General features: G+C 46.7%; 1 protein-coding gene across 1 annotated transcript in view; it reads right to left on the minus strand.

Moving 5' to 3' along the window:
• The window catches only part of MICAL3 (microtubule associated monooxygenase, calponin and LIM domain containing 3), a 137841-nt gene that overhangs the window by 40358 nt on the left and 75001 nt on the right, over positions 1 to 22482 (minus strand). Inside the window, exons 19-20 of the mRNA XM_006862724.1 lie at positions 11336 to 11531; positions 4041 to 4261 (exon numbers count right to left, since the gene is read on the minus strand). Of these exons, the coding sequence (XP_006862786.1) occupies positions 4041 to 4261; positions 11336 to 11531 (417 nt within the window). The remainder of the gene's footprint in view (positions 1 to 4040; positions 4262 to 11335; positions 11532 to 22482) is intronic.

The following is a 22482-nucleotide window of genomic DNA, read 5'->3' on the forward strand; positions in this document are numbered from 1 at the left end:
AGGAAGGAAGGAAGGAAGGAAGGAAGGAAGGAAGGAAGGAAGGAAGGAAGGAAAGAAAGAGGAGGGAAATGCAACCACAGGAAAGGAAACAGAGAGAAAAGTTATAGTATTTACCAAGGCCAGTTTCAATCAGGAAGAGGCAAAAACAGAGCGGGTGCACATATTCACACGCATAAAGACTTCTACTCATTCAATCTGACTCTGTCATTTTGAGCACCACGTGTTGCTAGTTCCAATGAAGAAAGAGGACCACAAATCCAAGTCCAGTGCAGAAAGAGAGCTCCCTTCAGATGCTCTTTTTGACCCAAACTATCAATTTTCACAAAGAGAAAGCAGAACATGACAGGCCTCTCCTGAGTCCCCAAGTCCTCAGCTCTGTCACCCAGTACAGCACGGGACCCTAGGCTACACCGCTCACGTCCCTCCTGTTGGTCACACGGTGTGGTGCTGACCACCGCCTGCCATGCCCACAGCTTCCCCTTTGATTTAAGCCAAGTGATGAGAGAGAGGTGCCATGGCACAGGGACATTCTGCCACACACCAGCCAACTCACACAGGACAGAAGTGCACTTTGTCAGTACTTTGCGTTTTTCTTGAGCAGCTTGGGCTGCTGCTGGAAAGCAAAAATGCCCCCTCCCACGATCGGCCTCATGCTGCATGCTGGGTCTGTAAGGGGAGGATGGAGTCAGGGGAGGCGATGGTGGGGAGGGAAGCACAGCTTGGCCATGTATGATCCTCAGGCTTGGGAGCTCCTGGGTGGAACAGAGGCCAGCACGTCTCTGCTTTTCCCGAGGTCAAAGCCCTTTTCTTTAAAAGTACATTGGTGCCCCACGGATGCCCTCTTGGCACAAGAACTGGTTTCTCAGCTAAATACTCTTGCTGTCAAAGCCCAAGGGGTTTACATGCAGCCCCTGCCCATGGGCTCCCCATAATTAGTGCTTACATCATGCCACAGAGTTGGGTTAAAATCAAGGGACAGCCAGCAACTTGGGGGAGGGGGCACCCAGGGAGGAAGAGGGCTTTCAGGGAGCAAGAGCAGGTGTCACCTGATGTGAAGGATCTGGGGTTCCTGCAGGGAGCCAGCTTCCAGTGCAAGGGAGTACATCCGCCCTTCCCTCAACAACCTGACCGAGTCATCTGTCTGTGGCCTCAGTCTTCATCACAGCAGCCTTGTCCTTGTATCTTTCAAGCGCCAGGGAATGTCATATGGACAGAAAGTACCAACAGGACAGCCACATTTGGATGCTGATGCTATGCTGTTATATTGGGGGTTTCAAGCCCTCATTTACTCCCTCACTGGAGCTGCCAGTTTCTATAGATTTGTAGACTTTCTAAGGTCAGCTTGCCTTTCATGCTGTGTCAGGCTGAATCAAAGCTAAGTTACCAAAGAGCCCGACTATCTTAGACAGGAGTGAGGGAGGGCAGTAAAAGAAATATAACACACCTTTATCTTCTAAGCAAAAGAGGGAAGAGAGTTATCTTTCTCCTGGGTAATGCTCTGTTTTCATTTAGTATGTGTAGCTATGAGGCTCAATGGCCAGGAGGAAGCCAGCATCTCGCTTTCTTAGAGAAACAGTAACAGAGCACAGTGTGTGGGGAGCTTGGCTGGCCATGACGTGAGGTCTCTACATTAGAGAAGTTGGGTCTTGCCTGGATGAGGGGAACTTGCAGCGAAACAAAGAGGGCAGTGGGGGCCATAGTCTATGAGGCTCTTTCTAGAATTTTCTCTGACTTCCTCTGAAATCTCTTTTGACTTACATGCTACTTTGCACATGACTGTCTGTGGTTAGACCCTGGGACAGGCACCTGTCAGCACAGGTCTATGAAACACAGATACGAGGGGAGTTCAAAGAGTTTTTGGAAAAACGGAATGGAAAGATAATGGAACTTTTCCACCAAGTTTTCGAAGCTCCCTTATATTTTCATGTGGGACCTGCTCTTGGAGGCAAATTTTGGATGGCTGTTAGGGAGCTAGTGTAGAAGGTGGGTGAGGAGGCAGAGTGGATACCTTTAAATGTACCCGTTTCATCTTCCTTTGAGACGTGCTGGAGCCACGGGCCTTGCAGAAGCTCTCTGTCCCAAGGGCAATACTCCCCTTCTACAGCAGGGGGAGCCAAACATCCACAAACATAGCACCAAGACCCCCAGCATGGGATAAATGGAGAGAAAGGGGACCAAGGGGAGGAAAGAGAATAGAAAGAAGAATTATCTTCAGCTGCAAGGCAGTAATGTCCTGTCACTGTCTACATGGGCACTGAAGTCCACGGTCCTAAAGAAACAACACAATGGGCTAGGAGCAAAGGCCCACATCCAGGAACTTCCAGAGTTTGGCTGCATTTGTCAGTATGTATTTCTCTAGTTAAAGCCTGTTTCTGGCAGGTTTGGTCCTGACAACTAGTTCCAGGTCCAGGAAAGAACATGTGCAAGAGGGAAAAGCAAGGCTAAACTCTGTGGTGAAGACATCATGCTCTGACTCTAAGCTGTGCTTGGGGCTAACAGCCAATGAGCACATTAATCATCAGATGGAGATAATGATGTCTGGGATGATGCAAACAAAATACCTTTCCCCTGGGTGAGCCGGGAATGTATGTGCTCACGCCCTTTGACTAACTGGGATGGGGAGGTGGCTTGTGGGTCAAAGCTCTGTAAATGCAACAAGATGGAGACAAGAGCCCAGGGCCTGCCTCCTTCCAGGTCATAACTTATTTCCCTCCCATCAAAGAGTATGGGGGCGTGGAGCTAAAGGATAAGCACTGGACTGCTAACCACAAGGTCTGTGGTTCAAACCCATCAGCAGTTCTTGGAAACCCTACATGGGGTTGCTATGAGTTGGAACCGACTCGACAGCACCTGACAACTGTGTGGGGGTGGAGAGTATTACTGAGCACTACCTGTGAGTCCTCCAGCCTCTACCTTGGGAGAGAAGAGCACAGGAGGGATGGAGAGGAAGTGCTTGACTGACCATTGGCATTTACATCTCAGAACCCCAGGGTCAGAGGAGAGGCCTCAGTACTGGGGTGGTGTGTGGGCAGCCTTCTGCCCAGCGCTACATGGCTCTCTGGGGACAGGTTCAGTAACATGAGCCACATCAGTGAAGGGCTCTGTGTTTGGTCTACACTGGGGCCTCACTGTGCCAGAGAAAACAGACCCAGGAATGGGACCGTGTAGTGAGCCCATCAAACTCCAAGAAGAACAGAGATAAGCCTGATGAGCAGCAGAGCAACCTGGTGCCAAGCCCGGGGCTGACCAGAACCTTAGCTGCTCCTCTACCACTGGTACACAGAATGCTCAGGCCATCCCTCTCCACTCCTGGCACCTCTGTAGCGCACACAGACCAGGACCTGATGGGAATTCAGGCCTCTACCTGCTCCTTTATCTCAGGACCACCCACCAGATCTTTGTGCAGCCAGGAGAGGGAGAATGACCCACTTCTTCAAAGAATGTCAAGGTCACAGTGATCCAGGGAGAGGGACAGAACTGAAAAAGTCTGAGTCCGAGGCATGAAACGATTTCAGAGCCAACCAGACTGACTTAACACTGAGGCTTCCTCTAAGGAAACTGATCCAAAGAGGCCGCTCTGTGTATCACCAATTTGTCTAGTGGGTACCTATGCTCCCAGCTCCTGTCTCCAGTGCTGGTGACTCTGAGCTCTCAGCCTTTACTCCCCAAGATGACGAAGCAGAGTTTTCTAGAATGCTAAATTCCCTTGATTAATATGAGTGTCTTTGATGACTGAAACTTAAAGGGACAGAGAGAAGATGAGGAACCAAGAATGAATAGCCTAATTTGGATAAAGTCCTTGCTCTGGCCCTCTGCTTACCACATCTGGTTTCAAATGGGAACGTGCACCTGTTGATGGTTCTCTGCTGGCCCTACAGCTAAGGCATTGAGAGCGCCTTGTTTTGAGGCAGGTGGGATTGTCTGTGGGTCTCTGTGCAAGGTACATTAGTGTGACTCCAGCCATTGAAAAATTTCCGACACAGTCACAAAACAGACGACTTTAGGCAGGAGCAGGGGCAGAAGAAGAGATTTTTCCTCACCTTCACTAGACTCTTCCTCATCTTCATATTCCTCCTCCTCTTCTTCATAGTCCTCCTCTTCCTCCTCGTGCCCGGGCTCATAGTTTTTCAAGGCCTCTAGTTCCTCTTCACTCTTGCCTTTCAGAAGAGCATGGATCCTCACAGCCTCCTTCCAAGGGACACCGCCCAGGTCAGAGGTTGGCAGCTGAGGCTCCTCATCCTCCATCTCAGACTCGGAACTGCTGCAAGGAAACAGCCATAACCACCAAAGTGAGGGAGTGACAAAAACCCGAGAAGGGATGGTTCAAACCCACCACCAAGGTCAAAATGCTCGCTGAGGAAAAAAGGGAGAGAATACATCATGAGGCACCCCGTAAACCTACACAGATGGACAGCCCAGTCTTATGGGAGTTTCTATTGAGTAAACGTCATGACCACAGAGTTGAGTTCTGTGTTGTACGCTCTGGAGGGCAGTGGACTTGTTTCCATAAAAACTCATAATCCTGGTAATGAAGAGTGAAGCGTCTGCTTTCAAGATGAGCTAGTTTGGTGTGAGGAATCCAGTTCTACGTGACTCAGGTCAGGTCAGGAGCTTTTTGTCAGACCCGTGGATGTGGTGGGGAAGAAGGGACCATGAGATTCAATTTCATGGTGTTCTGAGGGGGACACAAAGGCTAAGTGGCAGCAAAGGCAATGTCTACTGCAGTGACCAAGCAGGGACTATGGGAAAAGGCTGGAAAGAAGGGTCCCAACCCTGGGTCATCACTCTCGAAAGCCAACTGCATCTTCCAAGCTGCTCCCTCCACAGTCGGGCTCACCTAGGTTGTGGGTGAGAAGACACTTGCTAAGACTCAAACCCGAGGACCCCTGGCTCGCACCAAGAAGCGGCACAGCATGAATATTAAGGCACGTGCAGTTCCTGACAACGCTGTGGGGCTCGAAGGCAGGAGAACAAGCCCAAACTTCACTGCCTCTTTCATAAGCTGGTCATTTCAGGAGTGGGTACTTGATTGGGCTGGAGGGAACCCGGCTTCCACAATGAGGGACACCCAGCCCGCTGAGCACCGGGCACAAGCGGATATCAGTCCTGACTTGCTGTGATTGGGAGGGGGCTCTCTCCACCCAGAGCGGGGATGTTCATGGTCCATTTGTGTGGGTGAAGAGTGAGTAGTGAAACCCTGTAATGAAGGTAATGAGGCCCCACTTACAGCCATTAGTGCCACACTGCTTCATTTTACGGCAGCTCAAGTGATTGTAGCAAATGGGGCAGGAGCAAAAAGGTCAGCCCTGGCCACTTCGGAGTGGTCCTAGACATCTGAAACAGGCACCTCTACCTCCCTCTCACTCTCTCAGGAGAAAAGAGATCTGACAGGTGTTGCCAACTGTCCTGCTTCCAGGGACCTCAAAGCAGTCTTGGCTGGCCAGACCCCTAACGTCATTACGTTAGCACAGATTCCTTACGTTTCTGGATCTGACCTCAGACCGGGTGCTCAGGAGGAGAACTCTGTAGTCAGGGAGACTCTCTTGAACTATCCTTTGGAGGCAATTGAATTGGGGAGGATCATTAAATCACTGTGCCAAAAAAAAAAGGCAACGCGGCGGCCCAACTTCTCCCTCCCCTGGGAGGAGAGGGAGACATCCATCTCAGGATTAAGAAAATTGTTCAAAATAAAGTCCTAGGAGAAATGGGACCACAAAGTCTGGTCAAGGTCACCTTTCCTTCCTAAATCGTTTTGGTTCAGAGTTTAAAGATTCTTTCAACCAAAACGATTCCAGGAAGCTGTCATTAAGCTAAATGGCGGTTCAGCTCAGTTAAGAAATAACGTCTGCCTTACAAAGAATGTTTACTCAATGAGTTCAAACTGACAACAAGCGGAGGGGAGAACTTTAAGGGACAGACCCACTGCTGCTGAGTCCACCAGGACTCAGAGAGACCCTTTGGGACAGAGTTAGAATTGTCCTGTAGGGTTCCAAGGCTGTCATCTGTACAGAAGGAGACTGACACATCGCTCCCCTAAAGAGTGGCTTGGTGGGTTTGAACTGCTGACCTCTTGGAGTGCTTAACCTCTGTGCCACCAGGCTTCCTAAGGGGCAGAGTCTAAATGAACAATGATGAAACAATACAGGTAGGGACAAAGAATGGTGAGACAGTGTCAAGTATGGAGTGACCACCATGAGGCATGTCCACCTAATTTCACAGTGTCAGGGATGATACTGCCAAAGCCCCTTGGTACATGAGTTGGAACCAACTCAATGACACCTAACCTCCAGTTGTTTTCTCAACACTGCCAGACAAAGGGTGGCGTTAATTGGGTGTTTTTTCTTTTTCCAACCTATAAGGATAATTTGTGTATTCTCTCTCTTGGACTAGAAACACACTCTGACTTCCCAAGACTAACGCAGCAGCTTGACTGTGTGGTTGCAGGTGTTAGCTGCCTGCGGCTTGTGTTTAAGACGTCCCACCCATACGAAAAGCACTGGACTGAGAAACAAGTGGTTCAAGCCACCAGGCGCTCTGCGGGAGAAAGATGAGGCTTTTTACTCCTGTGAAGATTTTAGAAAACCTCAGAAATGCTATACAGCTCACCATGAGTCAGAACCAATTTGATGGCACTTAGCAATAACATCCATCACCCAAACTAGATGGTTCTGTCATTAGTGCCTAAATGGAACACCCAATCAAATATCAACAGGCAGTGAGTTAATTAGCAAACCCGTGGCATGGTGGTTAAAGCACATAACCAAAAGGTAGGTGGCTTGAACCCATCAGTCAGATCATGGGTGAAAGATGTACAACTTTGGAAGCACAATGTGGCAGCTCTACTGTCTTATAAAGTTGCTCTAGATCAGAATCAACTCCATGGCAGTAGGTTTTGTTTATCTTTAAAGTGTAGATCATTATGTTGTTTAGATGAGCACACACATGAAGTTGCCATTATTATTCCCGTTTTCACAAATGAGAAAACGGAATAATTTGTGTGAGGAGATGCAGCCCCAAGTCCATAGCACATCATACTTTGTCCTCTTGGGTGTTCCCCAAGAACTCCAGAATTCTTCAGCCACTAGCAGCTGACAGGAAGGCAGGCTCAGGGGGAAGGTCAGATGGTGAGGAACAAGATTTGAGGGCTATGAATTGGGCAGGATGAAGTTTCTGGGTAGTTTGCAAGGGGAGATGGGGAATGATGGACTTGATTCGTTACTAGAGACCCTGCTTTCTTCTGTCCTCTCAGCCACACTCTGAAAAGGCCCACCCGCTGACATTGTATAAGCACACTCCTGGCTAAACAGGGTTCTGGAGAAACCTTGCAGCCTTCACAGGGCAAGTGTAATCCAGTTTACAAAGAGCACTTCTTGCTCAGCAGTGGCTCGTGTTACTGATTCTGCTGGGGAAGGGGGTGAAGCAGGCAAGAGGAACAGGTGGCTGTGATGGGGCCTCTGTCATGTGGAGACTCATTCCCCTGTAACCTGAGCTCTATCACCTGGACAATGCACCTCTCTGCTCTGTTCCTTGAAAATGTGCTCTTAGGAGAAGTGTGTGAACATGTGTAGAACCTCATAGTACAAACGGGCACTACTACCTTCACACCTGGGCAGACAGCACGGAAACCAGAAAGCCAATTCTCCCTGTTTTTGGCCGTTGGTTTCTCTCAGAAACAGCAGCGTCATTTCTAGGCCTCTTCCAGAACACAGGTCCCTACTATCCTTGGGACATGGAACCAATCAGGCCTGGGAAAACAGACTCATCTTTAGGTTCAGGACTTAACAGGCTCTGGTGTGAACGAAGGAGTCTTTTGGTGGAGCAAACGGTCAGGCATCTGACTACTAAACAAAAGGTTAGAGATTTGAGTCCACCTAGAGGAGCTCTGATAGTGTCGTGGGTTACGAATTGGGCTGCTAACAGCAGGGTCAGCAGTTTGAGCCCACCAGCCACTCTGTGGGAGAAAGACGACGCTATCTGTTCCTGTAAAGATTTACAGCCTCGGAAACCCTACACAGGGCCGCTATGAGTCGGAACCGACTTAACAGCACACGGCAGCAGAGGGTCCTCAGAAGAGAGAACTGACCGTCTGTTTCTGAGGGATCACAGTCAATGACAACCCAATGGGGCACAGTTCTACTCCAACACATTTATAATAACTGGGGTGCCTGTTAGGGAGCCTTGGTGGTACCATGAGTTAAGCACCAGGCTGCTAACCAAAAGGTTGGTGATTTACACCTACCAGCCACTACTGGAGAGAACCATGAGGTAGGCAGTCTGCTTCCATAGAGATTTACAGTCTTGGATATCCTATAGAGCAGTTGTCTTCCATCCTACAGGATTACTGCAAGTCCAAGTTGACTCAATGACAGTGGGTTTGGGTTTGGTTCTCAGGGTGCCTGCTAAAAACAGATTCCTGCCCTCTTCCATAACTTACTAAATCAGTTATCTCAGAAATGGGGACCAAGGAAGATTTTTTAAAGTGTCCCAAGTGATTTCCATCTAGGAAATTTGGGAACTACAGCTTTGGAGTGCTAATTCTTTACAGGTGGTACCCAGACATTGGCACAACTCGGGAGCTTTAAAGAAATGCAAATTATGGGGCCCCCCCGCACTAGATGGACTGAAGTCAGCCCAGCAACCTGTGCTTTAACCCACCTGCGGATTTGAGTGCACTGACTATGGCAGTAAAGGTTTTGTGTCACCTTGAGTAGGTCAGGGTTCCCAGTGGTTTGGCAGCTGAGATATGGTTATGCCCATCGTGGGATCTAATACAATGTAGTTAACTCAATGATGATTGGCTATGAAGAGTTTAGTTGATTCTCTGATGACTGGCTATTAAGAGGCATAGTTAACTCTATGATGATTTTCTATGAGCAGCCAATCAATTGCAAGGATGTTTCCTTGGGGGTGTGGGCTGCTTCCAATATAATGGACACTCAGGAAAAGCTTGCTTGCTTTTTCTTTTGGGTCTGATCTTGACTCTGGCTTGTCTTCCAACCCCTGGTTCTTTGGACTTGAGGCAGTGGCCCGCTCTATTATCTGTCTGTCTGTCTGTCTGCTTGTTTAGCCTGCCTACGGGACCTGGCTGCCTGCCTGTCAATCTTGGTTTATCTGATCCAAACTTGGGCCTGGGACTATCCCACCTCTACAATCGTGAGCCACTTCCTTGATACAAATGTTTCTGTCTATATACATATGGAGTTCTGGTGTGGCACTGTGGGCATTAGCGTCACTGCAAAGTCGTCTGAACTGCAAGGTCGGTGCTCCTTGGAAACCCTAGGGTTGCTATGGGTTGGAATTGACAACGGCACCTAACAACACATATACATATGGAATTTTCACTGGTTTTGCTTCTCTAGAGAACTCAGCCTAAGACACTGACTATTTGAGAACCACTGCTCTGAGGCATGAAGAGCTTGAGCCAAACTCAATTTCTATCATTTGACTACCTGTTTAAGGACTTGGATACAAGCAATCTATATACTGCTTAGATCCACAGGGTAAGAATGTAATCAAGATACCTGTAAGTCCTGGGGAGGTACCACCAGGTATGCACTTGACCACCAGCAGAAACAGCTGAGCCCACCCAGAGGCCTTCCTGTGGGCTCCTCATCATCTGGGTGCAGCGGGGAGGGGTGTGTCTCTCTGAGTACTCTCAGTACTGACACACAGTTATGTGCTGACATTGTGATGTGAGACTATGCTTAACAAATGACTTTGGAATTGCCAGGCTCAAGGGAGATGCTAGCCCGGGTTGCATGGCAGAGATGTACACAGTACCAGCCCGAAAACCTGTTTATTCCAGTGTGCGCTCCAAGGGCTGAGGGAGCAGGATGCAGCTGGAAGCAGCTCTGGCCAGCAAACACCCTCTGAGAAACATTCTTGGCACTTACAAAAACAAAAATGCTTTTTGCTCTTTATCCCTAACTGTTCCCTTAATCATGGCAAATACACGTGCCCTGCGTGGGATTTCAATGCTGTCTGCAGACCCATAGTTGTACCAGTCAGGAGACTCAGTAAGTGAGAGGCTGGCCAACACTGATGTTACTCCTCCCTAATCTTTTGTTCTCTCTCAGGCCTTGATAATATATTCTACTGAGCACGTCCTACTCGCTGTGGCGTGTTACTGGGACCACCGAGCTTCTCTGTACACAGAGGAGAAAACAAGATGCCCAGAGAGGTGAGGTGACTTCCCCAATACTGCACAGTGAACTGGGAGCTGAATCCTAACAGAAACCTCCCGATACCGACTCTGTAGCTCTATTCAATGGCCCAGCCTGCCCCTCCACAGCACATTGCTTTACATGGACTGTGGTTTCCCGTGGAGGTCTTCTCCTTCCTGTGAATTCATGAACAGCAGCTTAAGGGAAGAATGTGTGACTGTTCTCATTTGGTACCTTTTCAATGATTAACAAGGTATATGGGAAATGCTAGGTGTCTGAGAGATCACTTGTTAGATGTCTGAACTGGGAGCAAAGAAATCAAATGGATTGTGATCCTTACTAACAAGATGAAGAGATAACAGACCCAAATAAAATTGGGGAGGATGAACTGTGAGACAATGGGAAAAGAGGAGAAATTCTGGCCTTGGTTGGACCGGAAACACCTGGGCTTCCATCTGACCTTTACCTAATTCTCATCAGTGTCCTTACCTGTAAGATGACAAAACATTTGCTCTTTAAATACATGCTTTCAAATTAAGTGTCTGCTTTCCAAGGATCCTGGCAGAATGATCAAATGAGTTGATGGATATGGACATCCTTTATAAATAGCCCATTCCCTCCTACCCACCCCTCAAAAACCCACAAACCATACCTATGCCATCTCAGTTCACAGCGACCCTGCATAGGGTTTCTGAAGCTATAATCTTTACGGAAGCAGGAAGCCTCACCTTTCTCCTGTGGGGCACCTAGTGGGTTTGAATTGCTGGTCTTGTGGTTAGCAGCCCAGAGCTTAGCCTACCAGCACCCTGCAAAGTTATAATAATGACAGCCACCACCTGCCTGTGCTTACATGTGATAACTGCTGTTTCAAGTTCCTTACACATATCAGTTCATTTAACCCTTGCAGCAATCCTGTGAGGAAGCTACTAGTGTTGCTCCCATTTCACAGATAAGGAATCTGAGGCGCATTGAGATGACATAACTTGCCTACAGTCACACAGCTGGAAAGAGGAAGAGCCAAGATTCAACTCCAGAGAGTCTGGCTCACATGGTCCCCCACCCCGCAGCCAGGTAATAGATTCCTCTAGGGGCTCTCATTGAGTCCCCTGCTTCAGGGAAGAGGCGCCAGGGCAAGCCACAAGCACATTGGAGCACACAGGGCACAGGCTGACCTGCTGGCCACATCCTCCTCTGTGCCCTTGTCCAGCACGCTGCTGAGGTTGTGTTCGGCCTGTGTTTCCTCGGGGACCTCCTCCAGCTCCTCTGCCTGCTTCACAGACAGGCGGTAGTTCTCCAGCTCAATTCTCTCAGGAGTGCCCCTCAGCCTCTTGGCAATGCTGGGCTCCTCCAGGCCATTCACGCTGGAACCTGCAGGATAAACAGAGAAGCAGAGTTCTGATGACAAATGATGGGAATGGAACATGTGCTCTGGGGAAGGAGGAGAGGGTGGGAGGAGGCACTGATGGAGGCAGTCAATTTACCATCCAAGGCGACCAGCACTTAACTCAATGAAATGAGACAGCAACCCCACTAGGACCAGGGCACCAGAACAGAGGTGGATGGAAACCAAAAAGGCCATGGATTTGGGGCAGGTCAGGAAAGAAGCAGCCGTGAGAGGCGCTCTTCTCACTCTCCTGTATTAAACCCCAGGCCTCCAGCCAAGCTAACGAGCAAAGATGATTTGGGGCAGGGGGATGGGGTAAACCTTAAGGAACTAAACTCAACTCCTTTAAAACAGCTTTTGTGGAGAAGGTGAAATCCTTCACAGCTGTCCCAGGAATTAACCGAGGTCCACGGCTGTGCCTGGAGCACAGGGGCATCCAGGCTGGCTGTCTTGTAGAACTCTGCATTTGGATTTGTGTGTGTCCTTGTGATTAAGACTCACACCTAACACTTTTTGCTTAATAAGAACACCTCATACATATCACTGTGTCCTTCCACACATCACACAAGAAGGAATACAGTCACGTTGCCTTGTTCCTTCCTATTAATGCCTATCCCATTGTTCCACTTGAGTTTCTCCCTTTGAAACTAATAAGCAGGCCATAGGCTAGAACTGGAGTCCTGCTGCTAACCACAAGATTGGTAGCATGCTCATCACAAATCCAGGTACACAAATCTGTGGGTTCACAAGTGCCCTGTGCACATGCCCACCCATCCTAGTCTTAGCATCCTTGTTAGAGACATTTTAAACACGTCTACTCCGTTCTTCAACACTGAGCTCCAAAAGTATACCCCATGACCCTGGACTAAGACATTTGGAAGATCAGGAAATATGTAAATTACAAGAAAAAGGAAGGGAACCAAGTAGGTTCCCTCAACATTCTCCACGCCTCCATGACAAACCTTCTGGGAACACAGATTTAACTGCACTCATGGATCATCTACCTGTTCTCTTTACCCTTATCAAAACCCACAAGCCCAACCTAACAAGACAAGATGGTTAAGGGCCCACAACTGATAAAGTTGCCTTCTCATTGAGTAGTGTTACCAACCATCCTTAAATAGGAAGCAGATGAAAAGAAAAAAAGTAAGGCCACAACCTAAACATAAGCTTTTTAGGAACTCCATAAATATGACATAGAAACCAGCATTTCTTTTAGATGGGAGAAGAAAAGAAGTTAAGGAAAAGAACCACTATTCTACCTGAAACAAACAATGAACACTCTCAAGCAATTTCAAGGCAGAGTGAATATATATTTACATACAAAAGCACTCGAGGTGTGGTTATCTGTTGCTACTGTGTGCTGAATGCATATTGTTTGTCAGGAATTCTAAAGTTTTGTGTGTGTGTGAGAGGGGAAGCAGATTAAAATATTCTCTACTCTTAAAGAGCTAAGGGCTCATCAAATCATGGAATCATTCCTGTATAACATAGCAAGCATTTTGACTGCTGCATGCCACGTGGTGAGGCCAGTGGTAGTTCAGTGGTAGGATTTTTATCTTTCATGTGGAAGACACACGTTCAATTCCTGCCCAATGAACCGAAGGACAGTCACCACTTGTCTGTCAGTGGAGGCTTATATGTGTTGCTATGATGCTGTACAGGTTTCGGGGAGCTTCCAGACTAAGAAAGAAAGGCTGACAATCTACTGAAAAATCAGGCAAGGAAACCCTATGTATCACAACAGCTCAGTGTCATTGTGTCTGGGGTCACCATGAATCAGAAGCTGACTTAAGGGATGTCATTATTAGGCGCTGTCAAGTTGGTTCCAACGCATAGCGATCCCATACACAACAGAATGAAATACTGCCCGGTCCTGCAACATCTTCACAATTGTTATATTACCCCATTGTTGTGGCTTCTGTATCAATCCATCTTGTTAGGGGTCTTCCTCTTTTTCACTGATCCTCAGTTTATCTAGCATGATGTCCTTCTCCAGGGACAGGACCCTCCTGATAACATGTCCAAAGTATGAGACGACATCTCACCATCCTGTCTTGTAAGGAGTATTCTGGCTTTACTTCTTCCAACACAGATTTGTTTGTTCTTCTGAAAGTCCATGGTACTTTTAATGTTCTCCTCCAACACCACAACTCAAAACACCACAACTCAAATGTATGAATTCTTCTATGGTCTTCTTTACTGTCCAACTTTCACATGCATATGAGGTTATTGAAAACATCATGGCTTGGGTCAGGTATACCTTAGTCTGCAAACTGGTGTCTTTGCTCTTGAATACTTTAAAGAATTCTTACAGCAGATTTACCTAATGCAGTATGTCATTTGATTTCTTGACAGCTGTTTCCATGAGTGTTGACTATAGATCCAAGTAAAATGAAGTCTTTGATAACGTCAATATTTTTGCCATTTACCATGAAGGTACTTATTGGTCTAGTGGTAAGGATTTTTCTTTTCTTTACACTGAGGTGCAGTCTGTACTGAAAGCTGTGATTTTGGATCTTCATAAGTAGGTATTTTAAGTCCTCTTTGCTTCCAGCAAGGATAGTTGTATCAACTGCCTATCACAGGATCTTAATGAATCTTCCTCCAATCCTGATGCACACCTTTCTTGATTTTAAACCATTTAGTATCCCCTTGTTCTGTTCTCACAACTGCCTCTTGGTCTATGTACAGGTTCCTCATGAGCACAATCAAGTGTTTCAGAATATCCATTTTTCACAATGTTACCCATAGTTTATCATTATCTGCACAGTTGAAAGCCTTTGTATAGTCAATAAAGCCCAAGTAAACATCTTTCTGGTATTCTCTGATTTCAGCCAAGATCCATTGACACTAGCAACAATATCCCTAGTTTCATGTCCTCTTCTGAATCTGGCTTCAATTTCTAGTAGTTCTCTTGTCAATGGACCATTGCAACCAGTTTTAGATTACGTTCAGCAAAATTTTATCTGCATGTGATATTAATGATGCTATTTTATGATTTCCCCATTCTGTTGTGTCATCTCTCTTTGGAATGGGCACAAATATGGGTCCCTTCCAATTGACTGGCCAGGTAAAGGGGCAGTTTTGCCCACCAGGGATTTAAAGAGGAGCTGAAGTGCCATAGTGGGTTAGGCACTGGGCTGCGAACCACAAGGTTCAAACCCACCAGCTACTCTGTGGGAGAAAGATGAGGCCTTCTGCCCATAAAGATTTACCACCTCGGAAACCCTTTGGAGCAATTCTGCTTTGCCCTACAGGGTCCCTATGAGTCTCAATTGACTAGTCAGCATTAGGTTGGGATTCAAGGAAGGTGTTCTGGAATAATATGGAATTATTAACTATCTTTAAAAAAAGTCAGTCATAGGTGGTTATTTTACAATGAGGCAGCTGAAGTTCAGAGACATTAAATAAACTTGCACATAGCTAGTGAGCAGTGAAGCCAGAATTTGAATTTGAGGACAGCAGTAACCCTTGGAAACCATGATGTCCCTAGACTTAAACACAAAAGATAAGCAAAAGGAGACATATTTCCATTAAGTTTTCCCCTGTGGGAATTTTCACATCTCTACTAAAAGTTTCTGGACCAAGAATGGAGAATTTCATGAATGTGTCTTAGAATTTGGCATTTGGAACACCCTCTCCTCTTCCCAGAGTTACTTCTCTGGACTTTCCACAAGCTCCACAGTCTAATGGATCATCAAGCAATAGAGCTTGGCAGTCCAGACCCAGACTCTGGGGCTTAGGGGAAAGGAAATGTTGATTTAATTTTAGGCTTGGCCGCAATCAACAAAAAAGAAATCAGAAGCACTCTCAACTATTTATATCATTCCTACTTCATGTCCCCCAGAGAAAGGATGTTTGAGGCTCTGCAAACGGTGAGATGTGTTTCATTGGAGACTTTACAGAGATTGAGATGGGAATGAGTAGAGTCACCTGTACTGTCCCAGACCCACCAGGTCTATTCAGCCTACGTCCAATGGAGCTAGAATTCACCCCAGCATGTTGTCACCACGGAAATATATTGCATGGTGCAGGCTCAGTTTTGCCAAAGGGAAGACGGTATAGTACCCCAAACATACCAACTATCAAAACATGTTTAACATTTCTAGCTCATAACCTCAAAATATCAAAGGGGGAAATAATAGTTAGCATTTAAATTTTGTCTGAAGTCAGGGGGCTATTTGTCAGATTAATTAGATGGGGATGATAAGTTAAACAGAGGGAGAGCAGGAGGCCTGGGCAGTGGCTATGACACTGAGACAAACACAGAGCCTCCCTCACCCCCACCCCAGGCCCTCCTTCCCTCATCACTTCATGGAGGAGCCTATAAGAGGCTGCAGGAAGTAGGCATAAAGACAGTTCCTGGCAAACACTGGCTAGGAGAGGGAAAGTATAACCAGGTCAGCTTAACTGGCCAAGACCCATCTCAGCCCTCTACCTCAGATGTTCTCACACTGGACTTTCTGGCTAACAGCGAACAAAAGATCTGGAATAATTTCTAACACTGAGATGGGGCAGGACAGGCCCATTTCTGGTTGCCAATCACAGCTTCGCACATACCTAAAGAACACAGCACCCAGGAGCTGGGCTGCATCCTAAATAGGAAGGTGGCTCTGGGCCTGACTAAAGGGTTCTGTTTGGGAACAGTCACTGCCTGAATGAACTCCATACATCATCCTGAAAGAAATGTTTCCCCTAACAGGACAGCCTGCTCTCAGCTGATGTGCAAGAGCTGCCAGAAGCCTTTATATGTGTCAGTCTGATCACTGGAGAGAAGCAAGGATGATTTTTAAGAGGCGATGCTTCCTGGCTCCGCAGCATGCTGCTCTCTTCCCTTTCTCCTTTCCGCAGTAGTTACAATAGGATCAGGAAGTCCTAGTGCCAGGCAGGGCCAACTGTTGCAGACATTTGAAGGAAGCATAGAAAGTAGCACAAGACACATCTGGACACCTGAGGGTCTTTTCTCCCTTTGCCCTGTTACCATTTCTGGCATTTTAGCCCATTCTGTTTTCTTCTCCTTTGTAAGCTTGGGGAAGTTTGAAAGAAATCTGAAAGTCTGACAAAGACTTAAGACAAGGCAGTGAGAACTGACACTGATTTTCATCCTCATCCCCTTATCAGAAGGAGGATGGCCACAGGCTCATTCCACACACATTTACTGAGCCCCGATTTCCAGACAAAATCCTTGCTCTTGGGGGCTCTGCACTCTGATGTATCTATCACCAGCCATGACACCTACCTTCTAGGAGTGACGAATGATTCAAGGCAGCAAAACGGTGTCAGCTGTGACCATCTTCTAACAAGAAACGGCAGCACAGTGATATCAACCAACAACTGGTTCCATTTGAGAAGGAACGCATTCCTACCCTTTTGGAACACAGAGATTCTCCCACATGGCTGCTACCTCTTGTTTCTTTTGTCAAACGTTATCAAGTATGTTTTGCAATGACTTTTCTTGTAAGGAAGATGGGCTGACGTAACTTCTGACTCCTTCCTCACACATCCACTCAAAGTTCTGCCTGCCTATGTCCTTCTTGATTAACTGAAGTGCCAAGTCCTGAACTAGGTTTGACGTATTGCACAGGGAAGACGGTAAAGAAGATGGTCGGTAGGTATAACTGTTAGGAGCATAAATCAAAATCTTCAGATGACAGCAAAACTTTGTCACACAGACCTTTACCCTGACTGGTTCACTGCCCTCAGAAACATTTTAAAAATCACCCTGGGGCAGGAGGGTGCCTCTCCTGCTGGGCACAGAGCCCTGGATCATTACAGAGTTGTGAGTCGGGGTCTTGGAGTCCTTGGGTGGTACAAACAGGTTAACACATTTAGTGCTAACTAAAAGCCTTCGGTATGGATTACACTGAGATGTAATGAAAACAAAAATCCTCACCACTGGACCAATAAACAACATTCTTATCAACAGAGAAAAGACTGACGTTGTCAAGGACTTCATTCTTCTTGGATCAACTATCAACACTCACGGAAGCAGCAGTCAAGAAATCAAACGACGTATTGCATTGGGCAAATCTGCTGCACAAGACCTTTTGAAAGTGTTGAAGAGCAAAGAAGTCATCTTGAGGACTAAGGTGTGCCTGACCCAAGCCATGGTATTTTCAATAACCTCATATGGATGTGAAAGCTGGACAGTGAATAAGGAAAACCATAGAAGAATTGATGCTTTTGAGTTATAGTGTTGGAGGAGAATATTGAAAGTGCCATTGACTGCCAAAAGAACCAATAGATCTGTTTTGGAATAAGTGCAGCCAGAGTGCTCCTTGGAGGTCAAGATGGCCAAACTTCGTCTCTTATACTTTGGACATATTGTCAGGAGGAAGCAGTCGCTGGAGAAGGATATTATATTTGTAAGGTGGAAGGTCAGAGTAAAAGAGGAAGACCCCCAACGAGATGGATTGACCATCGATGGACTCAAGCGTGGTAACAATAGTGAGGCTGGCCCAGGATCGGGCAGTGTTTCGTTCTGCTGTGCATAAGGTCGCTAGGGGTCGGTACCAACTTGATGGCACCTAACAACAACAACAACAACAACAAAAGGCTTGAAATTCACGTCTACCCAGAGGTGACTCAGAAGGACCGAAGATCTACTTTAAAAAAAAATCAGCCACTGAGAACACTACGGAGCAGTTTTCACTCTGACACATCCAGGGTTCCCAGTCAGTAGTGACTTGACAGTAACTAATTTTTAAAATTGATCTATGAATCATTTCTGTTCTTCCTGCTCAAGCTGGAAATGAAATGGCTGTTGCGCTCTTATGCTTCCTCACATCCAGGGAAAGACTGGATGGAACCATCTGAAGGGGTGGCTGTCTTATAACACAACCCTGGTGTGGTGCCGAGACTTTTTTGTGTTTAAGACAAAACCTGGGTCCTGGGCTCTGCTTCCTGTAGAACGTGTGAAGCTGCCTTTGAACGTCAGTGACTAGAGCTGGGATGGTCATAATTTAGTGAAGAATCAGCATACAAATCAGTCCACTCCTTTGGTCTTGCTTCCAGCGCAGGTTCCCCTATCAGTTGCTGCTTAGCTGTATGGAGAGTGGGCAGGACAAACACTATCTAATTTGATATCACTACCTCTGGCTTATAAACATAAATTTGTAAGTGGAATGGTCACTACCTGCCTCTGGAACATCATCACTGCTCCAGTGAAGATGGCCACTAAGATCTGGCATTAGTGGTGAAGAGGATATCACTGTTTAAAACCACCCCAAGGAGGGCTTAAGAGCCTGCAGTGCCCACAAACGGCCTTCCTTTGCTTGTAATAAGGGGCTTGGAAGCACAGACTCAGGCTTTTTTCCTTTTACTCTCTGTGGTATTTGTCTTTGCAGACTCTACTTGACCAGGTTCACATTTTTATAACCTTGTACTGCTATTTTCTCATTTCAAGATATCACGAGATACTTCCCAAGCACTGAAGTGTAATCATGGAAAGGCTTTGGAGGCATGGACATGGCAAGGCAACTACTGTCCTTGCAAATCTACCTCCAACAGAGTGTGTGTGGCCTCCTGCTGGTACGGAGTATGAAGTCACAGTTTTCCCCAGATCAGGCGACAAGAGGCTGCAACGCGTTTCTTTCGAATAAACAGCAACATCAATTGAGTAGCCACCTGTGTTAGGCACTATGACATACAGTGCCTACTGAAATGGCACAGCACTTCTGCAGCCAGGGTGACTGTCATTATGCTGAGAATTCTGGGGCTCAGTGAAGTCAAGAAATTTGTTCCAAGGCTCAGATGAGGTACAGCAAAGACTAAATAAACCTGGATCAGTCTGGATCACTCTTGTCCTGTCCCTCTAGCATGCAGGATAGAATTTCTAATTGTCTCTCACATGGGAGATGTTTATGTTTCACTTTGGGTAACGGTTTTAAATGGGGGCGCACAAGGACAAACTCAGTTCCTTTGGAGAGGTTTAATTACCAAAAACGTTAAACCTTACATAACAGAGAAGACAAGAAAGGAAAAAATCCAACAGGGACCAAATCAATACTGTACCAGGAAAATCCATCTAAATGGGAATGGGGGCACTGGAATGAGGTTTCTCAAGAATGCTGAGGGCACTGGCCCTCCCTCATTGGGATCTGCTGGGAGGGCTGAGGGACACTCTTCCCCACACAGCCCTTTGCTCTCAAGCTAATTTTCTAATGTTAAGCATTTCTTACTGTTAGTATTGCAGTGTTTCCCAAAGGCGCCTTTCTGACAGGTGGAAATTCTAGCAAATGTTGTTTTATCTGGCCACAGTAAAGAGGTTACTTTTAAGGCATTAACCCTGTTCTCCAAGGAGCTCTGGTAGCATAGTGGTTAAAAGTCAGGCTGCTAACCTCAAGGTCAGCAGTTCGAAGCTACCAGCCGCTGTTCCACAGGAGAAAGATGAGGTTTTCTGCTCCCGTAAAGATTTACAGCCTTGGAAATCCTGTACCGAACAGACTCCATGGCACACTACCAACACCACCCTGTTCTCCAAGGAGCTCTGATAGTATAGTGTTTACAAGTCGGGCTGCTAACCTTAAGCTCAGCAGTTTGAAACTACCAGCTGTTACATGTGAGAAAAATGAGGCTTTCTGCTCCTGTAAAGATTAACAGTCTCAGAAACTCTTATGAGTCAGAACTGACTCCACGGCACACAACCACCACCACCACCACCCTGTTCTCCAGAGTCCTCGTGTGGTGCTGTAGTTATGATAAGCACTGGATTGCTACCATCAAAGTCAGTGGTTCAAACCTACCAGCTACTCCTTGGAAACCATATACAGTGTCGCTGAGTTGGAACTGATTTGATGGCACTTAACAATAACCACCCGGCTCTCCAGTTTTTCTCATATTAGTGCATCACACATGACTCTTGGAAAGTGCATTTTTTTCTGAGTTTTTGTAATTCCTAACCATTAACTGGGTCACCCTAAGGAACGGACCCCTATCATATGGTGACCTCTTTGGTGTGGGGCAGCTGCAGGCATTATCTAAAGTACTGGGGTGTGTCTGTGTTCCCTTAATCATGTAGTGGAGGGTGAGTTCTCAGAAAAGGTAACTATTGTACAACAGAGCTGCTTACTACTATGTATCAACAGGGATAGATGTGCCTCACAATCTAGAAGGTTCTAGACAGTTAAGTACAGGTCATCTGCCAACTCACCCAATCGTACGGCGGACCTCTGAAGTCATAAGGGGGAGGATATGAGAGGAAGTATGGCTGGAAAGCGTAAGTCCAGACCACCCCTCCTCTCCTATGTCCATCTGCATCTGCTATTGGCTCTGCTCTGCACCTCACAGGGTTCAGATTACAGCACCGAGAGTCTCCTTCACGCAGTCTAAATGCACTCCAAAACCGGAGACTTTGCTAGACTGGGGAATGATTATCACCTGTGTGTTCCTGATGCTTGAGTGTCAGGGTAAAAACAATAACAACAACAGCTGCTCTTGCGTTGGTTCTGACCCATGGTGACACTGTGTATGTCACAGAAGCAGAACTGTGCTCCATAAGCTTCTCAATGGCTAATTTTTGAGACATAGATCACTAGGTCTTTCTCCTGAAGCAGCTCTGGGTGGGTCTGGACATACTCAAAAATAATGCGTGCAAAGCAGAGGTGGGGAGACCAGGAAGGACCATGAATCAGTGGATGTGCTCCTCACAAGACACTGGTGGGTTTAAATGTCAATCCCTCCCTTGTTCTCTAGAGCAGAGTGTCCCATGCTACTCCGTCTAGAGTGTGCCCCAAGATGCTCAAAAGTGGCCCGCCTACTACCAGCTGTGCAGCTCCCAAGCCTACAGCATGCTGTCTGGGAACAGTCTTCTATCCAAATCCCATCCCAACCTTAACATGCTCGCCCATTTCAGTGTGAAAGAGCAAGGTAATGAAATTCTCTCCTAGCGCCATGAGTGGTTTTGAATACTATCTGTAGTCAGATTGTCAACAGGGACAAACCCACATCCCAACGAAAGGCTCTGTCTGTGAAGTAAGAGTCACATGCCTTTCTCTTCTTCCCCTTTAAACATATGATACTTCCTGTACAACATTCCTATAACTAGCTGAAGATACACTTCTGGAAAGGAACTATAATTGCCTCCAGCCATGCACACAACTACCACTTGACACTTTGGTCTACTGCTGTTAGGGTTCGGTTAGGTCACTGACACTGACCTGAGGAAGAGCCATTAGTGCTGAGGGACAGAAAAGCTCTAGAAGAGAAGCCGGATACTAAGAACATAGGGCAAAGGGAACAGGAGTGCTCAGATTCGGGAGAACCTTTCTAAGGAGAATAAACAGCAGTGGGTCAGGAAGCACCAGTCCTATGAGAGGAAACCAGGGCATCCCTCCTGCTGATGGGGCTATGAGTCAACACTGCACCTATTGGGGGTTTGGGAGATGAAAAGGGATGTTTATGGGTCAAACTAGCACAGATCCAAACAGTCCCGTTGTTGTTAAGTGCAACTGAATCAGTTTTGACTCATAGCGACCCTGTATAGGGTTTCCAAGGAGTGGTTGGTGAGTTTGAACTGCTAACCTTGTGGTTCAAATTGACCTCACAGTCTAGCACATTATCCCGCAGAGCCACACCAGGACTCTAAAGAGTCCCTAGGACCTCATATAAACCCTAATTCAGCCTAAGATAAAGCTGACTTTCATGCTAGGTGTTGAAAATTCATCTAAATGTAAGCTCTATCTAAGACTGTTTATGCTCTAGTTACTATAGTGAAGTGCCTTGAGGGTGCTATGCAATTAGTAAGTGACCTCACATCCCATCCATGCAAGCTGAGGAGATAGCAATGCCAAATTTAGCCAAGCACTTGCACAGATTAACAGTACTTCCAAAGAGCTGACATGCAACTCAGGACAACTGCCCCCAGCCCACTCGACTGTAGATGAGAAACTGTAGACGAACTGTTCTTCCCATTCCCTCCAGTTTCTGCTGGTT

This window comes from Chrysochloris asiatica, unplaced genomic scaffold (genome assembly GCF_000296735.1).
Source record: "Chrysochloris asiatica unplaced genomic scaffold, ChrAsi1.0 scaffold00050, whole genome shotgun sequence".
Classification (NCBI taxonomy): Eukaryota; Metazoa; Chordata; class Mammalia; order Afrosoricida; family Chrysochloridae; genus Chrysochloris; species Chrysochloris asiatica.